Source organism: Diabrotica virgifera, chromosome 1, assembly GCF_917563875.1.
Source record: "Diabrotica virgifera virgifera chromosome 1, PGI_DIABVI_V3a".
Taxonomy (NCBI): domain Eukaryota; kingdom Metazoa; phylum Arthropoda; class Insecta; order Coleoptera; family Chrysomelidae; genus Diabrotica; species Diabrotica virgifera.
In genome coordinates, this window is record NC_065443.1 from 229384175 (window position 1) to 229407072 (window position 22898).

The 22898-nt window shown below is 31.4% G+C and overlaps 1 protein-coding gene across 2 annotated transcripts in view; it reads right to left on the bottom strand.

The window, feature by feature from the left end:
• Window positions 1–2129: 2129 nt before the first annotated feature.
• The window catches only part of LOC126882733 (glutathione S-transferase theta-1-like), a 40234-nt gene continuing 19465 nt past the window's right edge, over window positions 2130–22898 (bottom strand). Inside the window, exons 3-5 of one of the 2 annotated variants that reach the window (XM_050647731.1) lie at window positions 16976–17126; window positions 16726–16906; window positions 2130–2365 (exon numbers count right to left, since the gene is read on the bottom strand). In XM_050647731.1, coding sequence (XP_050503688.1) covers window positions 2214–2365; window positions 16726–16906; window positions 16976–17126 — 484 coding nt within the window. In that variant the 3' untranslated portion in view covers window positions 2130–2213. Of the gene's footprint in view, window positions 2366–16725; window positions 16925–16975; window positions 17127–22898 lie in introns of both variants that reach the window. The other variant, XM_050647724.1, reaches the window with a different exon arrangement.

Below are 22898 nucleotides of genomic sequence, written 5' to 3' on the forward strand. Positions count from 1 at the left end.
AAGTGTCTTGTTACTTTGCAAAGTCGACGTCATTGTCTTTGCAAAGAGACGCTAATTGTATACAAAAAAGTTATTCTTACCAATATTGAAGACCATAAAAAATCGAATAATTTCTTACTAGAAAAACCTTTTACTCATAATTCTAAGTGAGTTATAGATAATTGAATGAATATTTTTTCCGGCAAATACCCAAATATAAGAATTCAAGCTTAAATAAGGGAAAAATGATGAATTTTAACATATATTTATTAAACATTTTCGAAGCACAAAGAAATATTTATCAAATGAGCTCCCGAAGAAGTTCGTAGCATTAAAATTTATGCTTAAAAAGTTTTTCAAAATTTATGCTCTAAAAATTTCTTCAAAAAATTGTTATTGTTTTATTTAGAATAACTCCGGCAATTTTTTTGGTATCAGGTTCATCTAAAAACCATTTGAAAGATAATGTTAGGGGATATTAATTCATATTAAATTTAATCTATTAAACCCCTTACCTTTTTAAATATAGAAGGTTAAATGATTTAATTTTTAAACGTTTCTATCTCGGTTATTTTTTATCCTATAGAAATAGTAACAAACGTAAAATATTTAGTTAAGAAAGCCTAAAATTTGGTTCTATATCATTTTTAAGTAGGTATATTAAGTATTTTTGGAGTTATTATCAAAAGAAAATGAAAGTTACGAAATTTTTTAAATATTCTGATTTTTTTAAATTACATTTGTGTTTCAAACATGCACTATAAATTGGTCAAAAATTTTGGGATCATTACTTAGGCTAACATAAAGAAAGTATTACAGGAATTACCATAAATTTGAACTTTTGTGGAAATGGCCTACGTTTTATTTTTCACGTTTTCTTAAAAAAAATTGGAAGGGTTCTCTTATTGTCATCATAACTCGCTTAATTTTGATGCTATCAACTTCTTCTGGAGCTCATTTGATAGGAATTCCTGAGGACTTTGATAAGTATTTGAAAGTGATATTTTATAAAATGCATCGTTTTTCCGTTATTTAAGCTTGAATACTGGGATTTGAGTATTCGCCGAAAAAAGTATACATTCAATTACCCATAACTCACTCCAAATCAACATTAAATGATTTTTCAAGTAGGGAGTATATTTAGTTTTTTATTATCTTCAATTTTGGTAATAGTAACTTTTTTTGTAAAAGCTTATAGTTTTTGAATTATTTGTGAAAAACCCCTCTAAAACATGCATTTTTTTCACGAAACACTAAAATATTTGATCTTAAATAACACAAAAAGTATTTATTTAATCTAGTAACTTTATATAACAAATTTTGCTTAGAATTTATCCCTCTATCGATTTATAGTGTTATTTTTAATACAATAATTTTCATCCCGAGAAGGGGTGGCATTCACCCCCAGGCTAAAAGCGCAAGTTGGCACCATGTCACCTTTATTCCTTGAGGTATCCTCTAACTACTCACCAATTTTCATAGAAATCGATGGAGGTTCAACGAAATCGGAGGTGAAACCTTCAGTGACTGCACTAAATATATTTAAGGTAGTTGTTAGTAGGAATTACTTAAACCTGGCATCTAAGAAACGTTTGTCGGTGTCAACCAGTTCGATAGTGTATTGTTGAAATACACGTAGCTAACTTCACTACAGATGCAGGATACCGGATACCTATCACACAGCACACAGTTGTTTTTCCATCCAGTTGCGCAGTTTTTTCCTTAGATAGTTTGTGCGCATTTCTTGTTGTACTATGTAAAGCAAATGTGTTACACTTCTTCTGAAAATACTACATTAAGATATCAACTTCTTATTTAGATTAAAGCAATTCTGCCACTCCCTCTAAGAAGTGGAAAATTCAGTCATTCCAGATATCTATGATACCAAAAGGATTGAGCTCTAGGGAGACCATTCTCATATTATCGTGAGCTAGTATGCTGGAGCTCAAAAAATATCGCTCAAATTTTGTGGCACATCTGGACATGGCGAAAAACATCACATTTTGAATAATTTTATAAAGATACGCTGTTCATTAACCTCCAGATGTTTGATATTCTCTAGGAGGAGCTTCGGAATGACGTCAGTTATAAATTATTACAGATATGTTAATATCAAGTAAGAATCTCTAATTATATAATATAACAACAACCATGTTTAAATTTTATTATAAACAATTAGTGAGAAAAATAATACCATACAAATTCATAAAAATATACCATTAAACAACTTCATTCTACAGCTTTGACTTTGGTTCTTCTTCTTTTTGGGAGATTAAGTTAACGAATTGATGGGCTCTGTCATAATGAGGGTTGCATTCCTCCCTTACAGCTTCTATCCATTCCTTGATTTTTGGAAAACGATCTCTAACATCATAACCAGCTACCCCTAAAAAACGAATTCCACATTAAATTGGTTGGATAATCTTCGTATAACTTTCATTGTATTTGTTATGTAGTATTTAATTTATAATAAGTCTGAACTGTTGGCTGTCACGTTGAATGATATAATATTATGGATAAAATTAGGAAAACCATATAAAAAGAGAAAGCTGACCATCAAAAATTTTGTCAGCATTTATTAGGCCTATAAATTCAAGAAACTTAGTTATACAGAACTTATCATTTCTCTTCGATATATCTTCCTATGGCATGCTCGGTTATCAAATCGGTTATATCAATTTTGTTGACGGTGGCTCGGAAAAGGGATGCAAAGGATCTGTTAACCGATTCGCTGCCGATCGAAGAGGATGGAACTCGGCTAGGAGCCGTTCTGTTGACCGCACCTGACTCAAGTGACTAAATCACTCGCTGGCGCGTGATCGGCAGTGAATGGATTACAGGGGTGGACAAAAGCCGGCCCGCGAGTCGGATCCGGCCCTTTTCCTTACTTTATCCGGCCCGTTGAGAAATCCCACAAGCAATTTTTTTAAGAGCCTACGCGCAAAATTTCAGGCAAATGCTTTCTAAATGCATTTATTTTTTCGAATCCTGAGAAAACTAATAGGCATTTATGAAAAATTGAAACGCAGAATGAAATATTACATTATTACAGAGGGCCGAAAAGTCCCTGAAAACTTCTATAATGTTTATTTTAATGAGTCACAGGGAAAAAAAAAGAGAAAATTTAGTGCGATTTTTAATTTGACATATCTCATTCAAAATAATCTTTTTGTTTATTCTAAGGGACTTTCGGCACTCGGTAATAATGTAATCTTTTATTCTGCGTTTAAATTTTTCAAAAATATTTATTATTTTTCTCGGGATTAAAAAAATGAATGTATTTAAAAAGCATTGGTCCGAAATTTTGCGCCTACACTCGTTTTCTCTTTTATGCGATTTTGTTGAAATCAACAGTAGGTATTAGTGTTCGTAGTGTTCATATAAATAATGAATCTGTATCTTCTGCTTTTCTTAAAATTGTCTGTGTTTAACCCGGTCCAGGCGCGAATATTTTTCGGCCACGGCATTTGTCGTCTACCAGGACCCTTTTTCCTTCGATTTTATCCTTCATAATCAGCTGCTGCAACAACAACGTACTTATTATTTCTAAGTATGTTCTCCTTCTTCTTGCTGTCTTTCTCCTTTTATTGAAGGTCAAAAGTTCTATAGTCCTTCCGCATTCTGTGTAACACCATTTCGTTCGTAATATGATCGGTCCATGGTATTTTCAAAATTCTCCTAAAAAGCCACATCTCAAAAGTTTCCAGATTTTTCGTTAAGTCAGCATTAACAATCCCATGTTTTGCTGAAGATGGGGAAGGAATGCGAAGTCATAAAAACCATACAAACGAGAAAAGTGGAATATCTAGGCCACATAATAAGAGGGGAAAATTACTCCCCGCTAAAGCTCATAATCCAAAGAAAAATCTTGGGAAAGAGAAACGTGGGACGTAGGAGGATTTCCTGGTTGCGAAATTTAAGGGAGTGATACGGGTGCAGTTCAATACAATTGTTCAGAGCTGCAGCCGATAAAGTTAAGATTGCTGTGATGGTAGCCAACCTCCGATAGAAGATGGTACTGCAAGAAGAAGAACAATCCAATAAAGAAGAATAGAGTGGACATAACATTTTTATTATTATCCCGGTTTTTCGTGGCCTTCTCCGCCTTCCGGTTTCCAGGTTCGTCGGTTGTTGCATTCGCCAGGGTGAAGGTTCCTATCCGACATTGCCTCTTGAATGCCGCCTAGTCAGGATTGTTTCGGCCTTCCCCTCCTTCTTCTTTCCCTTAGCGTCCATTTTAAAATTTGTTTTGGCAGGCTGTCATCGTCCATTTTTTCTACATGACCATACAAGATCAGTTGTCTCCTTTAAATTTCGGCTATGATGGTTGACTTGACATAACATGTTACCATCCGATATCAGACTTGCAGATTGAATCTTTGGTTACTCAGAAATTTCTTCATCTTCAAAAAGGCTGATCTTGATTACTCTATTCTTGATCGAATTTCTGAATTTCATTTTTTATCTGGATCCTGGTTATGGCTTAATATAATGGACCGTATTAATAATTTTGTAATTTTACTGGGCATAAATTGTTCGCATGTACACCCAAGTAAGACAATTTATTATTACTATTATTTATTATTAACAGTCAAATGTACCTACTTGTCCATTTGTTTTAAAATGATACTTATAGTATTTTTGTCAAAAACATTTCTTGGGCAGAAAAAAACTACCAAAAACATTAGCTTGTGCGTAGCGCGCATACTGGGTATAATAAATAATCATCCGGCCCGGGAGACACTTTGAAAAAAATTTCATTTTGGCCCGCGCTTAAAAGTATTTGCCCACCGTTAAACCATTTCCTCAGGCTTCCAAGTCATGCCGTTCTTCTTCAACCTGGTCATCTCCTTCCGTCTATCTTGCCTTGTATTATCAAATGAAGTATATTATATTACTCTCTAGGTGACGAATAACATGGCCAAAATATTCCAGTTTGGTATTTTTAACCGTTTTGACCTTTTCCCTAACTTTTTCCATCTGCAAAACAACTTCGTTACGAAATCTGTATATCCAATTTATTCGTAGGATTCATTATAAACCCAGATTGCAAAGGCTTCCAGTTTTCTGATAAGTGTATCCGTTAAATACTGTTAAATACTGTAAAATCCTGTATGTACTGATAACTCAAAATATTTATTTATTAGGTCCTGATTTAGAATAACTCAAAATTTGATTTTTATTGAAAATATGTTGTGTTATTTTTCTTTATAATAGGTTTTAAACAATGATAGGTAAGGTAAAGTTTTCATCCTAATAACAACATTAATCATATTGAAAAATATTAAAAAAAATTTTACTAAAAGATTTTTAAATGAAAACTTTTTGGTACTTTTAAATGAAATTTCTTTTTTACTTAAAAATCTTTTAGTAATATTTTTAATATTTTTCAATATTATTAATGTTGCTATTAGGACGAAAACTTTACCATACCCCAGTGTGGGGATAAACTTTCATGGTTGGTCACTTCGAGTAGAGAGCAGCAGGTCTACACGTCTCCGATGATGACTTCAATAAGAGTCGACAATCGTCGATTCAGAGGGCTGGACTGCGCTCCCTAATCTAAGTGAAAAATAAGATTGTTTTGCCTTCGCATTGCAACTGAATAAAAATGGAATTTTTATTCTATTATTAAACAATGATGTTTAAACTGGATCTTGTAACGATTGTCGTTCCAGTGTTCCGAGTAATGCTAATTACAATAATGACATTAACCTTCCGATGACCAACCTTTTTTTGTTACACGGATGACCAAGGGGGGAAAATGACCCCAGGTCAAAAAAGGCCAAAATGACAATTAACAAAAAAATGAAGTTTTTTTTATGGCATGGACTTTATGTCATTCAGCCAGTCACAACATGAGTATTAGTGTCGTGTGTAGTGTGTATGTTGAGTAAGTGTCTTGTTACTTTGCAAAGTCAACGTCATTAGCGTAAAACTACTTGGAGTTACACATAATAGACGCTATTTAACTAAACATCAACTTCAGAATATATTTTTTATTCGTAAAATATAGCAAATTTTTTTTATTTTAAAATATGAGGATATCTAGAATGATATTAAATGTGTGTAGATAAGGACACACCATTAAACTTGATAAAAATAATAAACTTAAATAATAAAAATAATAAATTAAAAGTTCAATATCTTTTCTTGATTATCTTTGGATTTCATCCTGGTGGAACAGTTCCATAAAGAAACGGATCACAAAAACATCTTTAATACACAGTAAAAAACTAAGAAAATTATTAGGATCATTCACTGGACAGTCATCTTTATCCGCTGAAGAAGTAATTTTTAACTTTTCCACATATGTACTTAATGAAACTGAGAAACGTGCTTTATCCAAAGGCTTAAATTATGCTTTAGCTCCCCAAAGAATGAACAAAATGAACTTCGCAGTACCGATGGAGTATACAGCACGCCACCTCCACAATTATGCCAATCAACACCCAAATACCTGTTTACAACCTAACTGTGGAATAACGCTAGATGGCATAACAGCCCGCCTTAAAGATATAGCACTGAATTCTTTAAACTATTTTAAGCCCCCACAGTCAAACCTCACTAAAGAAGAATTTATTGCCTTACGTAATTTACAAAAAAATAAAACCATTATCATTATCCGACCTGATAAAGGCAACGGAATAGTCATTTTAGATCGCTTAAATTACGTAGAAAAATTAAACAACATTCTATCGGATAATACAAAATTTATTAACATACCATTTAATAACCTATTTAAATTAATGTTATCATTTGAAGACAATTTCCGGAAAAAACTTAAAAATTGTTCTTCCAAGATATTCAAAGAAACTGCTCCCACTGGTTCACAACTTGGACGTTTATACGGAGTCCCAAAAGTGCACAAAACTGGTGGCCCTCTAAGACCGATTCTCAGCTCCATCAATACTCCAAACTATCTATTAGCTAAATATCTTGTCCCACACCTTCAAATACTGACTGAAAACGAATTCACAGTAAAAGATACATTTTCATTTGCGAAGGAAATTACCAACCAAGACAGACACAAAGATGGAATTATGGTCAGTTTCGACGTTGAAAGTCTGTTTACAAACGTTCCCTTAGATGAAACCATCAACATAATAATAAATTCACTTTTTCCAAGTTCCAATTCAAGCTTTTTAGGAATGAAGCAGTCAAAATTTAAAGATCTACTGACATTAGCTGCCAAAGAATGTCTATTCAGTTTTGACGGAAAAATGTATAGACAAATAGATGACGTTGCAATGGGCTCTCCTTTAGGACCAGTTTTCGCGAACACTTTTCTATGTCACCATGAGAAAACATGGTTAGCTGACTGTCCAATTGATTTTAAGCCACTTCTTTATAGACGATACGTGGATGATATTTTTCTCATCTTCAAACATACCGATCACATTCAACATTTTTTAGATTATCTCAACCAGAAACACCACAATATGAAATTTACTAGAGAAATTGAAGTCAATGGAAATCTGCCCTTCTTAGGAATTAACATCTTCAGATCACCTTCAGGTTTTTCCACTTCAATATACAGAAAACCAACCTTCACCGGCCTGTATATAAACGCAGATAGCTTCATTCCCAACAAATACAAAACAAGTTTAATCAATATACTTGTTCACCGCGCTTTCACTATCTGTTCAACCTGGCAATTCCTACATGAAGAGTTAGAAAACATAAAAGTGATCTTAAGTAAAAATGGTTTTTCGTTGAACTTCTTAGAAAGATACATCAGACGTTTTTTCAATAACAAATTCCAACCAAACAGCAAAGTAGAAGAAATCAAAGAAAAGATCTATATCAAACTTCCATATACTGGTTACCACAGCTTACAAATCCGACGCAACATCCGTAAAACAATTAAAAAAGCATTTCCCTCTATAGAATTAAGATTTGCTTTCACGACTTTGGAAAGGATAGGATCTCGTTTCCATGTGAAAGACATGATTCCTAGTGATCTCGCATCTAACATTATATACCAATTCAAATGTAGTAGCTGTGCAGCTACGTACGTCGGGAAGACTCGACGTCACTTTAATGTCAGATGTTGCGAACACTTAGGTGTCACTACTCACTTAGGAAGACGATCAAGAACAGTTCCAAATTCAGCGGTATTCCAACATATGACTGATTCTGACCACCCTATTAGTCATAAGGACTTCTCAATCATTGGTCATGCAAGTTCTCCAACGGAACTCAGCATCAAGGAGGCATTATCCATATTTCTTTTGAAGCCACCCTTAAACACGCAACAAGACATGGCGTGTTTGAAATTATTGACCTAACCCAATGATTGTCAATGTCATTTTTTACGTTTTCATTAATTATTGTTTGTTCCTTTAAAATTATTTTAAAACATCCGCTCAAGAAACTTATTATTCTGACGATGATTAAAGTAATAATTGAAACGTCACCATGAATTTTAATTTAGTTATGGGTTTTATCTTTAAGTTTATTATTTTTATCAATGATATTAAAGTCAAATAAAAAAATAATGAGTTAAAAATTGAAAATACTTTTGAATTTATTAAAGAAAAACATACGCTGGGGTCACAATTTCCCCCGCTTGGTCATCCGAAGGTTAAATAATAAAGTTTTTTATATAAAAAATTTATTAATTAAGTTAATTTGTTTAACATTTATAGAATTTTAATTAAAAATTAAGTATGTATTAGTTTTTTTTATAAACCAATGTATATAAACGTTAATATATATTTTTTGTCTACACGTCAACACACTACAGACCATAAAATAAACAATAATTAGTTTCTATAATCAATCCACAAAAATTAAGGAATTGTCCTTTTGGTTAATTATTTTTTCTACGAGCGTGCAAAAATGTCTACTTTCGCGCACGCATTTTAGTTTAGAAAGTTTTACTTTTCCGCACGCGTTTAGATATTTTAGTATGGCCTTAAAATAATTATAATACATGCAATAAACTAATATTTAGATATTATTTACTATTTTATTTCAAATGTATCTTATTGTGTTCCTGTTTTAATGAAATTAACGCGACAATTCGAAGAAATAAAATTATTTGGACATAATATTCGAAAGTCAAATCGGTAGACAATAACAGTCCTTTTGAATCATCGTCATGCTAACTAGTTATATTGATTATTTAATTCATAGGAGATTCTGACCAATGGAAAGCTACAGAAATCTGAATTAAATCGATAATTTTTGATAATTGCCCGTCGTTAAGTATATTACGTCAGATGCCCTTCGTTGCTACGAAAAAATACATTCAGTTACATTAATGACAATTAATGTTTTAAAAATTATAATAAAAGTGATGACTTTCAATCGTCAAATATTTATAAAAACTTTGTGTTTAATTGTACTAATTTGCACTTACATAAATAAATTACAATAAAATTTTGGTTTTGAACAGTTTTATTCATGAAATAATCGCATTTTAGAGCTCTTGTGCAATTACTACTGAAAGTTTGGTTTGGACAACCTTGTCAAATAATTATTTGTGTATGTATTTTCATATTTTTTAAAGACTCGTAGAAAAAATATTGTTCCTAACTCTTGCAGAAAGTCTCTTTTTTTCCCGCTCGCGTCGTTCGGCAAACTGCAGTCGCGTGCGGAAAACTATGACTTTCTGCACTTGTTAGGAAAATAACTATTGTTTATGATATTAGTCTGGGCTGATTATCGGAGAATAGGCCATTTTTGGGAAAAGTTATTTACCAGCAATTTTATTGCTGGAATCGAATCTTAAAATTGTATGTATTAATAATATAGGTATGCAAAGTCCGCATATAGTGTGCTACTTTTTTTATAAACAAAATGGCGCCTGAAAATCGTGTTTTTTTCAATTTTTGCTCTATAACTCCAAAGATTTTATCTTTACACCAAAAACACTCAAATAAAAATTCACCGCAATTAAATTCTGCATAGAGACGTGTTTTTTCTGATTGACTTCGATGAAAACTTTCCCCGGAAAAAGCGGGTTTTTCCAATAGAATCTTTAATTTTCAACTAAACTTTTAGATAAGTAATTGTTAATCAATAATTAAATAACTTGGTAATGTAAAAGCCCTTTTCGTATAGATTATAATTCCAGAAACCGATGGAAATTGAACGAACAGTTTAACAACAATTTAATTGTTAATTAAAAATTTACGGTCGCTATAATAACGACAATAATTATGATGCATAAGAATAGCTATGATTTTTTCATAAAGATACTATACCTATCTAATGTACTTTACAGAATTGAAATTGGACTATTTAAGCGGCCTCAGGAATATTTTAAAATTATAAAGAATTTTTTGGCTTATAAACAAATAGAATATCTCGGGAAATATTAAACTAAATTAAATTATAAAAACGGTATTCGAAAAACAGCGGCAGGAGGCTTCTGTTAAAAGAAAAAAACGTTTAATTATGATGAGTAGTTCCTGAGATACAACCGGTCAAAGTTGACAGGAATTTACGGCAAAGATATAAACAATAGGATCATAATTTTCAAACCATCACCTTTTTATTTTTGTCCTCTTTCTCCACACAAATTTTCATATCCTTAAGATACTCATAACATATATTAGTATAATAAAAACTATCGATAATACGTGTGAAAATTGCCAAAAATAGCAAAATTCCAATCAAAAATTAGGTTGGAGAAAATGTAACCCTCAAAGTTCAAAATCGGTATACGTTAAAAAAATGCATTTTCTCGGCTTCTCATGGAGCAATTTCCTTCATTCTTTTTTTGTTCCCAAGTAATTCGAGTAGAGCCATCGAACTAACGCATTATTAAATATGAAACTTGCTTTTTTTTGTTATAATAAATTAATTTATTTATTATAACACAAAATTTTAATTTGTTTAAATAAAAATTGTTTAAATAATTATAACAGCTTTCAAATGAGAATATTTATGTTTTTAACTTTAAAAGGTACACTTGTAGTAAGTTTATCTAAAAAAAAGCCTACAACTGGAAAAAATATGTAGTTTTCTGTTCTTATAAATAAATTAATCTATTATAACAAAACAAAAGCAAGTTTGACATTTAATAATGCGTTAGTTCGATGGCTCTACTCGAATTATTAGGGAACAAAAAAAGAATGAAGAAAATTGCTCTATGGGAAGCCGAGAAAATGCATTTTTTTAACGTATACCGATTTTGAACTTTGAGGGTTACCTTTGCTCGAACCTAATTTTTGATTGGAATTTTGCTATTTTTGGCAATTTTCACACGTATTATCGATCGTTTTTATTATAATAATATATGTTATGAGTATTTTAAAGATGTGAAAATCGGTGTGGAGAAAGAAGACAAAAATAAAAAGGTGATGGTTTGAAAATTATGATCATATTGTTTATATCTTTGCCGTAAATTCCGGTCAACTTTGACTGGTTGTATCTCAGGAACCACTCGTCATAATTAAATGTTTTTTCTTTTAAAAGAAGCGTCCTGCCGCTTTCTTTCGAATACCGTTTTCACAATTTAATTTAGTTTAATATTTCCCGAGATATTCTATTTGTTTATAAGCCAAAAAATTGTTTATAATTTCAAAATATTCTTGAGGCCGCTTAAATAGTCCAATTTCAATTCTGTAAAGTACATTAGATAGGTATAGTGTCTTTTTATGAAAAAATCATAGTTATTCTTATGTATCATAATTATTGTCGTTATTATAGCGACCGTAAATTTTTAATTAACAATTCAATTGTTGCTAAATTGTTTATTCAATTTCCATGGGCTTCTGGAAATATAATCTATACGAAAAGTGCTTTTACAGTACCAAGTTATTTAAATATTGATTAACAATTACTTATCTAAAATTTTAGTTGAAAATTAAAGATTTTGTTGGAAAACCCGGTTTTTCCGGGGAAAGTTTTCGTCGAACTGAATCGGGAAAAACACGTCTCTGTGCAGAATTTAATTGCGGTCAATTTTTATTTGGGTGTTTCTGGTGTAAAGTTAAAATCTTTGGAGTTATAGAGCAAAAATTGAAAAAAAACACGATTTTCGGGCGCCATTTTGTTTATAAAAAAAGTAGCACACTATCTGCGGACTTTGCATACCTATATTATTAATACATACAATAATAAGATTCGATTCCAGCAATAAAATTGCTGGTAAATAACTTTTCCTTGTATTTTGCTAATTAGCCCAGAGTATATAGTATTTTTACTACAAAAGCGATATTACGTAGGTCAAAATTTTTGACGTAAGAGAACTCTCAAAACATTAGAATGTGACTTTTCATTATTGCCATGTTTATTAATAAACATGACAATAATGAAAAGTCACATTCTAATGTTTTGTTTATTAATAAACATGGCAATAATGAAAAGTCACATTCTAATGTTTTGACAGTTCTCTTACGTCAAAAATTTTGACCTACGTAATATCGCGTTTGTAGTAAAAATACTATATAAAATTGTTAATATAATTTAAACACATTAATAATAAAATTTTTAATATTTATTATTTAATATCCGATTCGATTCGTCTTGCATTCGCCATAACTATAAACAAATCACAAGGACAATCCTGGAATGTTTGTGGATTGAATATACACAATAATTATTGTCTCTCTCTCTCTCATGGTCAGTTGTATATAGTCTTTCGACCTTCGTTCATTCTTGTGCCTGGCAACCCAACGAAAAATATTGTATATCACAAGGTCCTTCAATGAAAATAATCCGACATGAATGCCACTTATTCAGCATATTATGTATACTTAGCTGCCACGTGAATTGAATGTATACTTAGCTTGAATTTGAACACAGTTAATTTGATGACCAAGGGGGTCAATTTTGATCCCAATATATGTTGTTCTTCAATAAATTGAGAAACACTTTCAATTTTTATCTTACTATTTTTATCTGAGGTCCTGGTAGTCCAATGGTGAGGTTGATTACCGTCTGCCCCGTGATTAAACCCAATTTCCAAGGGAATTACGAACAGATAAATCGCCAAGTTACCACAGAGTGTAAATAAAAGTACAAGAAGTGCACTAGTGAGGGAAAATAAATCATCGAAAAAGTAAGATCTCTCCATTATTCACTGTAAATAGGTTTTCTAGATATCAATAATTATTTGAACAATATAAATAAAATAAAACCACTGATAAGAAATCAGGTTTTGATGGGTGGACCAGACTTGATTTCTTTCCGCAGTGCAGAGTCGGAATCAATAAAATAAATCTAAAATAGTGCGAGAATTTAAACATCAATAATTTTAATTTTTACAGTGATTACAAACTGGTTTAAATTTAATTTCTAAATAAGTTTATAGATTGTGTCTAATATAGGTTTATTTTTAAACTAAGCTTATACAGGGTGTTTCATTAATAATTGTCCATATAGTAACTGGAATAACCTTAGCACAAAATACGAAGATTTAACCTAAAACACTTAAATAAAATGTGGTTCCTTACTGAGTTACTTTGGTGTTTTATCTAAAAATTTAAAAATTATTTTTGCTCAGTATTTTCAAACTATTTGACGTATCCTTTTCATACTTGGCAGGTAGTATAGGTACTGTACAAACTACTAAATTATGTCAAACAAACGTTTCTGGCTATTACCAGAGGCGTACGATGGGGGAAAGTTAATGGTTGACCCTTTCCAAATTCTGCGCCACTGACGATATTGCTATTTTAGTTCAATTTTTGGATTCCTCAATACTTTCTATGAAAATAATATACTCTTCATTCGTAACGATAAAGGCTTTAGTTTTCGAGATTTTTGAAGTTAAAAATGAAACGACACGGTTATTTTGATTAATGTATTGTGTCGCTTCATTTTTAACTTCAAATATCTCGAAAACTATTCATTTTATCGTTACGAATAGAGAGTATATTATTTACATAAAAAGTATTGCAAAATCAAAAAATTACACTAAAATGGCAATTTCGTCAGTGGCGTAGAATTTGGGAAGGGTCAATCAGCCACTATCCCCTGTCGTACGCCTCTGGTAGTAGCTAGAAACGTTTATTTATCTTAATTTAGTAGGGTGCACAGTATCTACACTTTCTGTCAAGTATGATAAGGATACGCCAAATAGTTTTAAAGTACTGGGTACAAATAATTTTTAAAGTTTAATCATATGAATCATATCATAAATTAATCAAAATAACTGTGCCGTTTCATATTTAACTTCAAATATCTCGAAAACGAATGACTTTATCGTTACCAATAAAGAGTATGTTATTTACGTAGAAAGTATTGGAGAATCTAAAAATAGCACTAAAATAGTAATTCCTCCAGTGGCGTAGAATTTGAGAAGGGTCAACCATTCACCATCCCCTGTCGTACGCCTCTGGTAGTAGCTAGAAACGTTTGTTTATCATAATTTAGTAGGGTGTCTAGTAGTCGCACTTTCTGCCAAGTATGAAAAGGATACGTCGAATAGTTTGAAAATGCTGAGCAAAAATAGTTTTTAAGTTTTTAGATAAAACACCCTGTAACTCAGTAAGGAACCACATTTTACGTTTTAGGTTATATCTTCGTATTTTGTGCTAAGGTTTCTCCAGGTACGATATGGACAATTATTAATGAAACACCCTGTATTTATATTTACAGATTTTTCTAGTTGTAACCTTTAGCAGTGCACTCCTAGAAAATGGAAAAAAAGGATAACGGCACAGGAAGTGAAACCGATGACGAAACGAAACGCAAAAGAGAAAACTTGGATGATTTTGGAAAAACTTGGAAAACTGTCACCAAGCAAAGCAGGCAACGAAAAAAAGGAAGACATGTAAAATGTTATGATTACAATGATGAAATAGCTAATGAATAAAAATGATGAATTGTTTCAGGAAATAAAACACATAAGGAAAGAAGAACAACAAACCAATAAAGAGTTAATGAATGTAAAAGTAGAGAATCAAAAATTAAAAAAAGAAGTAAAACAGCTACATGAAAGAATGGAGCAACTGGAGAAATTTAGCAAAAAGAAAAGCTTGATCGTAACTGGGTTGAAAGTAGAAACAAATGATGATAAGAAATTAAAAGAAGGAATGGAACATTTCATAGTCCAAGAGTTGCAAACACAAATAAAACTAAGGAGTGCAACAAAAAATGGAGAAACAGTATGCGCAATAGAAACAGAAACCTTCACGGATAAAATGGAAATCCTAAGCAAGAAAAGTAAACTAAAACAGCATAAACTCCAGATGAAAAAGGTTTGCACAATAGCCGGGAAGTTAAAGGAATTCCTTGAAAACAGTTTTAATAATAATTGTTTGATTGGACCTAACTGGTCTATTAGTTCTTTAAATAATAAAAATGTGTAGTTAAATCACGGTCCCAGTATTTTCAAACTTCGTTAAAATCCTTTGAAGTGTTATAAACCTGGAATTGATATATTAGAATATCTGACGCAAAATTTAGTTTTTTTATGGTATTGACAGAATGAAACATTATTGATGATTTTGTCTCAACTCAGTACATTTCATTACCTTCTTTGCTTTTAAACAATAAATTATAAAATAAAAATATTGACAATTAATAGTTATTTATGATATAAGTGTTAAAAGTACAATTTTAAGGCACGCATGTGAAAGTTTCACATAGAAGCGAATTCTGCAATTCACATGAGTGCCTTAAAAATGTACTTTTTAAGACGTATATCATACAATATTTTTTCTACAAACGTCTTATATATCAACAATTATAATTTATTAATTCTCAATTACAGGACAATATCTACAAAAGCTTTTACTTGAACTTGACTGACATTCCATTTTTATATTTTTCTTGACATTACATCAAAACTGACTATACTGTCAATACGTAAATCATAACAACTATAGAATAACATCTTACTTTTATTGTTGCATATTCTACCAAATTTTAATAGTTTTTTTCTACAAACATGTTAAAAATGCAATAATACAGTTTAAATTAAATTTTAAAAACCTTTTAAACCACCTTTTTCAAATTGCGCAAGTTGTACTATTAATATTAATGTTAATAAATGAAATATAAATATTTTGACGTTTCACAATTTGACAATTCACTTTTAACTGCAGTGCCTTAAAAATTTTAAAGCACTAGTGCTTTAAAGTAGCATTTTTAACGCTCCTATGGAGTGCTAAAAATTGCATTTTTAACATGGTTAGTAGAAAAAATATTTTTAACGTTTCATTGTGACGAAACGCAACCTGTTATACACAATCTGCCTTCCGTGTGGCCTAACTTTTACAACAATACTTTGGCGAATGTATTATATTTTGCAAGATTTGAGAAAGTATTTAATTTGTAGAACAATTTTAACATCTCTTTTAAAGACCGATTTCACTTTTAAAGACTTAAAGACAGTGCTTGACAGTTGCCACATTTTATTTGCAATTTGTCATAAAAACAAATCAATTGTGTTTATTGCATTTATAAAATGGTATTTTCTTTGATTTGTATAGTCTTATAAATTGTACAGATTATATTCGTAGATATATTTATTATATAATTCGTAAATAATTTTTGTTTCGATTATAGCGCCATCTATCGACAACTAGAATAACTGTTATAAATGTCTGTAATCACGGACGTGCCTTTTTTCTGTCACATACAATTTAATGCGTTAGAAAGAAATCGAAAAACTGTGACGCACTGAAAGATGCCTATGAGAAAAAGGTTACTGATATATTGTATGTGGATATGTTGTCGATCTATGGCTATGGTATTTTTTACCTCTAATTTTGTCCATAAATTCTAAAAATTATGCATTCATGATAACATTTGGTAGATCCCTGTGTAATAGTTACTTACTGGTTTGTTCTATTTCGCATGCAGCATGGATGTCTGCATAGGATATCTGATCTCCATTAATGAACTTTCCATTTGACAAAAAATAGTTCTGGAAATCCTGTAAAGACTTCTCCATATACTTTTTGGCTTTTCTCACTTCTTCCTCTGATGGCTGCCGTCCGGTTTTCATCGGATTGAGCCACTGATAAAAAGGATACGTCTAAGAGATGATCAAGATGAAACTTGCATATTAATGATTTTAAAGACTTACGGTTTTTATAAAATATGTAGAACAATTTACTCTAACATTTAAGTGGTGCCATTCCAAATATTCATCTACTAGTGCTTGTTTTTTGCTGTCTTTTGGATACAAGTTGTCTGCAACTGGATACTGCCTGGAGATGTACCTCACTATACCAACGCTAGATGATGTATTAAAATGATATAAGTATTAGAAATGTTGTAAGAACTGGTGATAATTATAATAAAGTATTGCCAATGTCAACAAATTGATATCAACTAAGGATAGATTTACCTATATATGCAACCTATGTATGATAATAGTCATTTTTTTAAGTCAGCTTTAACTTTATGACTCTATATGTGTCAACCTTGAGACCAACTCATCCGATTTGCTCTGACTTGCCTGTTCAAGTTGTTAACCCATCACGTATGTGGTCTTCATATAATTCTTCTGTATTTTTACTGCTTCCGATAAATTATTTACTTTACTGTTCCTTTTGACCTTTTTGTGAATACTTTTGCAATTTAAATTACGATATTTTTCTTCTATTCTCTTCTTTCATCTACGTAATATTTTGAATTTCAAAATAAATTGACAGATCCCTCCCAGATAACTAAAGAGCTAAAACAGGGAGAGGGCTCCAACTCTCTTTAATACACATTGTATGGAATATGTTATAAGAAAAATATCCGTGAACCCAAAAAATTTATTGTTCAATAAGTCTAAGCATATTTACTCTGGGCTAATTAGCAAAATACAAGGAAAAGTTATTTACCTGCAATTTTATTGCTGGAATCGAATCTTATTATTGTATGTATTAATAATATAGGTATGCAAAGTCCACAGATAGTGTGCTACTTTTTTTATAAACAAAATGGCGCCCGAAAATCGTGTTTTTTTTTCAATTTTTGCTCTATAACTCCAAAGATTTTAACTTTACACCAAAAAGAATCAAATAAAAATTCACCGCAATTAAATTCTGCATAGAGACGTGATTTTCGCAATTCACTTCGACGGAAACTTTCCCCAGAAAAAGCGGGTTTTTCCAACAAAATCTTTAATTTCCAACTAAAATTTTAGATAAGTAATTGTTAATCAATAATTAAATAACTTGGTAATGTAAAAGCCCTTTTTGTATATATTATAATTCCAGAAGCCGATGGAAATTGAATGAACAGTTTAGCAACAATTGAATTGTTAATTAAAAAATTACGGTCGCTATAATAACGACAATAATTATGGTGCATAAGAATAACTATGATTTTTTCATAAAAAGACACTATACCTATCTAATGTACTTTACAGAATTGAATTTGGTAGATTTAAGCGGCCTCAGGAATATTCTAAAATTATAAACAATTTTTTGGCTTATAAACAAATAGAATATCTCGGGAAATATTAAACTAAATTAAATTGTGAAAGCGATATTCGAAAAACAACGGCAGGACGCTTCTTTTAAAAGAAAAAACGTTTAATTATAACGAGTAGTTCCTGAGATACAACCGGTCAAAGTTGACCGGAATTTACGGCAAAGATATAAACAATAGGATCATAATTTTCAAACCATCACCTTTTTATTTTTGTCCTCTTTCTCCACACCAATTTTCATATCTTTAAAATACTCATAACATATATTATTGTAATAAAATCTATCGATAATACGTGTGAAAATTGCCAAAAACAGCAAAATTTCAATCAAAAATTAGGTTGGAGAAAATGTAACCCTCAAAGTTCAAAATCGGTATACGTTAAAAAAACGCATTTTCTCGGCTTCCCATGGAACAATTTCCTTCATTCTTTTTTTGTTCCCAAGTAACTCGAGTAGAGCTATCTAACTAACGCATTATTAAATGTCAAACTTGCTTTTTGTTTTGTTATAATAGATTAATTTATTTATAAGAACAGAAAACTACATATTTTTTCCAGTTGTAGGCTTTTTTTTAGATAAACTTACTACAAGTGTACCTTTTAAAGTTAAAAACATAAATATTCTCATTTGAAAGCTGTTATAATTATTTAAACAATTTTTATTTAAACAAATTAAAATTTTGTGTTATAATAAATAAATAAATTTATTATAACAAAACAAAAGCAAGTTTGACATTTAATAATGCGTTAGTTAGATGGCTCTACTCGAGTTACTTGGGAACAAAAAAAGAATGAAGGAAATTTATTGCTCCATGGGAAGCCGAGAAAATGCATTTTTTTAACGTATACCGATTTTGAACTTTGAGGGTTACATTTTCTCCAACCTAATTTTTGATTGGAATTTTGCTATTTTTTGCAATTTTCACACGTATTATCGATAGTTTTTATTATAATAATATATGTTATGAGTATTTTAAGGATATGAAAATTGGTGTGGAGAAAGAGGACAAAAATAAAAAGGTGATGGTTTGAAAATTATGATCCTATTGTTTATATCTTTGCCGTGAATTCCGGTCAACTTTGACCGGTTGTATCTCAGGAACTACCCATCATAATTAAACGTTTTTTCTTTTAGAAGAAGCGTCCTACCGCTGTTTTTCGAATACCGTTTTTCCAATTTAATTTAGTTTAATATTTTCCGAGATATTCTATTTGTTTATAAGCCAAAAAACTCTTTATAATTTTAAAATATTCCTGAGGCCGCTTAAATAGTCCAATATCAATTCTGTAAAGTACATTAGATAGGTATAGTGTCTTTTTATGAAAAAATCATAGTTGTTCTTATGCATCATAATTATTGTCGTTATTATAGCGACCGTAAATTTTTAATTTACAATTCAATTGTTGCTAAACTGTTCATTCAATTTCCATCGGCTTCTGGGATTATAATCTATACGAAAAGGGCTTTTACATTACCAAGTTATTTAATTATTGATTAACAATTACTTATCTAAAAGTTTAGTTGAAAATTAAAGATTTTGTTGGAAAAACCCGCTTTTTCCGGAGAAAGTTTTCGTCGAAGTAAATCGAGAAAAACACGTCTCTATGCAGAATTTAATTTCGGTGAATTGTTATTTGAGTGTTTTTGGTGTAAAGTTAAAATCTTTGGAGTTATAGAGCAAAAATTGAAAAAAACACGATTTTCGGGCGCCATTTTGTTTATAAAAAAAGTAGCACACTATCTGCGGACTTTGCATACCTATATTATTAATGTATACAATCATAAGATTCGATTCCAGCAATAAAATTGCTGGTAAATAAGTTTTCCCAAAAATGGCCTATTCTCCGATAATCAGCCCAGACTAATTGTAATGTACACATATGACGAACTTGATGGGAAGAACTGCAACAGACATTACAGAATTTTATGTGGAGCTTGAAGAAAATGTGAAAGAAGTAGGGCTAGCGAAGAAAATGTGAAAGAAGTAGGGCTAGCCGTCAGATTTTTTTAACTTCTTTATTCAGCAATCTATCATAAAAATGACAATAAGCGTTTTTGTTGACAATTAGTGCAGGATGCTCCATTAAGCACTCTGTTTTATAAATGTAGCTATTGCTACTTTATGGCATTACCTCTACTATTTACAATATTTTACTATTTACAAAAATATGTATATTACAAATTACTTAAACCTATTAATTACTAAGTCTCTTGGATTGAATTTTTTTAATCTTCTTTCTTCATGTTCATATACGTCTTCAAACAACCGTTTAGGATGTACAGACACTCTTTCGCGATATTATGTTGCACTATATTCACTTATGCACTGTTGGAATAGCTAAGTCTCGTTGGATCACGTAGTTGGGTAAGTAGTACGGAGCATCAAGAATCAGCCTTATCGTCTTGTTTTGGAACCTCTGTATTATATTTATGTTGCTATTAAAAGCTGTTCCCCAGAGCTGGATACCGTAGGTTCAAATGGGCCTTGTAATGGCTTTATAGACTAGTAGTTTGTTTTCTAGAGACAACTTAGAGTTTTTGTCGATGATCCAGTATAGACGGCTTAGCTTTAGTCCTAACTGTTTGCGTTTAGTGAAAATATGTTTTCGCCATGTTAGTCTTCTGTCTAGGTGGATTCCCAAGTATTTTACATCTTCGGCTTGAGGTCAATTGTTGTTGTTAAGTTGTACTGGTGGGCAAGTTTCGTTACGGAGTGTAAATCTTACATGTGTAGATTTTAGTTCATTTGCTTTCATGCGCCATTTTGACAGCCATTTTTGTATCTTGTTAAGGCAGATCTGAAGTTGTCTTGATGCCATCTTTGGGTCTTCGTGTGAAGAGAGAGCAGCTGTATCGTCCGCAAATGTGGCTATTGTCACCATCGGTGTAGCCGGAAGATCACTTGTGTACAACAAATACAGGATAGGTCCGAGTACACTGCCCTGTGGTACCCCTGATTTTATGGCGTTCAGAGAAGAGTATTCTTGGTTTTGTCTGACAAGGAAGTGTCTATTGGTTAGGTATGATTTTAGTAACAGGAAGTGGGGATATGGGAGTAGCTTCTTAATTTTGTAGAAGAGTCCAATATGCCAAACTTTATCGAATGCTTGTGACATATCAATAAATGCAGCAGAACAATAACGTTTTTGTTGAAAGCCATCGTTAATCTTGTTAACTATTCTATGTACTCGTTCGATGGTGCCATGTTTGTTTCGGAATCTAAATTGATTTGAAGTCTGGAATTAAGTGCATCATTTCTGTTATTGACTTCAGCTTTTTGACGTACATTTTCTCGAAAATTACGTCAACGTAGATAAAACTAAAGTCTTAATACAAGCAACGAAACAACGAAACAACTTCCAAACCATAGACGACACTAATATGTATTGAAGAAGTAAAACAGATCATATACCTGGGGTAAAGATAACTGAGAACGGCAGCGAGGAAGAAATACGGAAACGGATAATGCTTGCCAACAAAACATACTTCTCTCTGTCGCAGGTGTTTGGATCCAAAGACATCCATATGTAAGTAAATTCGAAAATATATAAAATCTTAGACCATAAAAACAGACACGCCGTAATGCTATTCTCTCGTATCGAAGAGTGAAGCCAACATAAAACTATTCACACAGCTGTGTGTGACGTCAGTTTACGGCAGAAAACGTTAGAGATTAGAAGTATTTATAGGCGTTGTGAATTAAAACAAAGTATATTTTCTACATCCAGTAACACATCAAAATATGTAATATTTGACCCTCCACATATGTTAAAACTTATTCGCAATACTTTAGGTTATTTAGGTCAACAAGCATGCTCATGCTTTTAAGACTTTTTTTACGTTTATTTCATTGTAAGTAAACTGAAATTGTAAATTATTGTAATAACTATTGATTTGAATAAACGTATATTATATTACAAAAATTTTTTTGACGGGAATAATAAAGCGATTAAATGGAAATATTTGGAAGAATTAGTGGAGATTTAAGAAAAAGAAGGCCTTCATCTTGCAACTAGGATAACCCGAAGGCATTTAAATTGGTATAAGGAAAAAATGAAGGTGAAATTAGCTGCCCAAACGTTCAGCCAAAAAGTTGCTAAGGCAATACATTATTTGAGAAATAAAAGCTCAAAAGAATTTGTACATAGCGAAGCTACTCAAAATTTCATTGAACAAATTAATGATATTTTTGATATTTTAAATAGCCGAAATTTATTGGCAAAACACCTGAAATCCAGTTTACAGCAGCACAATACACAAGGGATATTTTAAAAATTTAAAGAATCTATAGAATATCTTAGATCACTTAAATGTTCCAACAATGGTGAACCACTAGAATATCCAAGCCAAAGAAAAACGGGTTTTATTGGTATGATCATTAGTTTAAAGTCACTAATGGGAATTTGGAAAAATTACTTGGAAGATATGGATGAAGGTCTGAAGTTCTTTCGGTCTATAAACTTTCTCAAGATCACTTAGAAGTTTCCTTTAGTTCTATTAGGAGTCATGGAGGTTACAACAACAACTCAACGGCAAAACAATTTAAAGCTGCATATAAAAGACTCTTAATGCACACAAGTG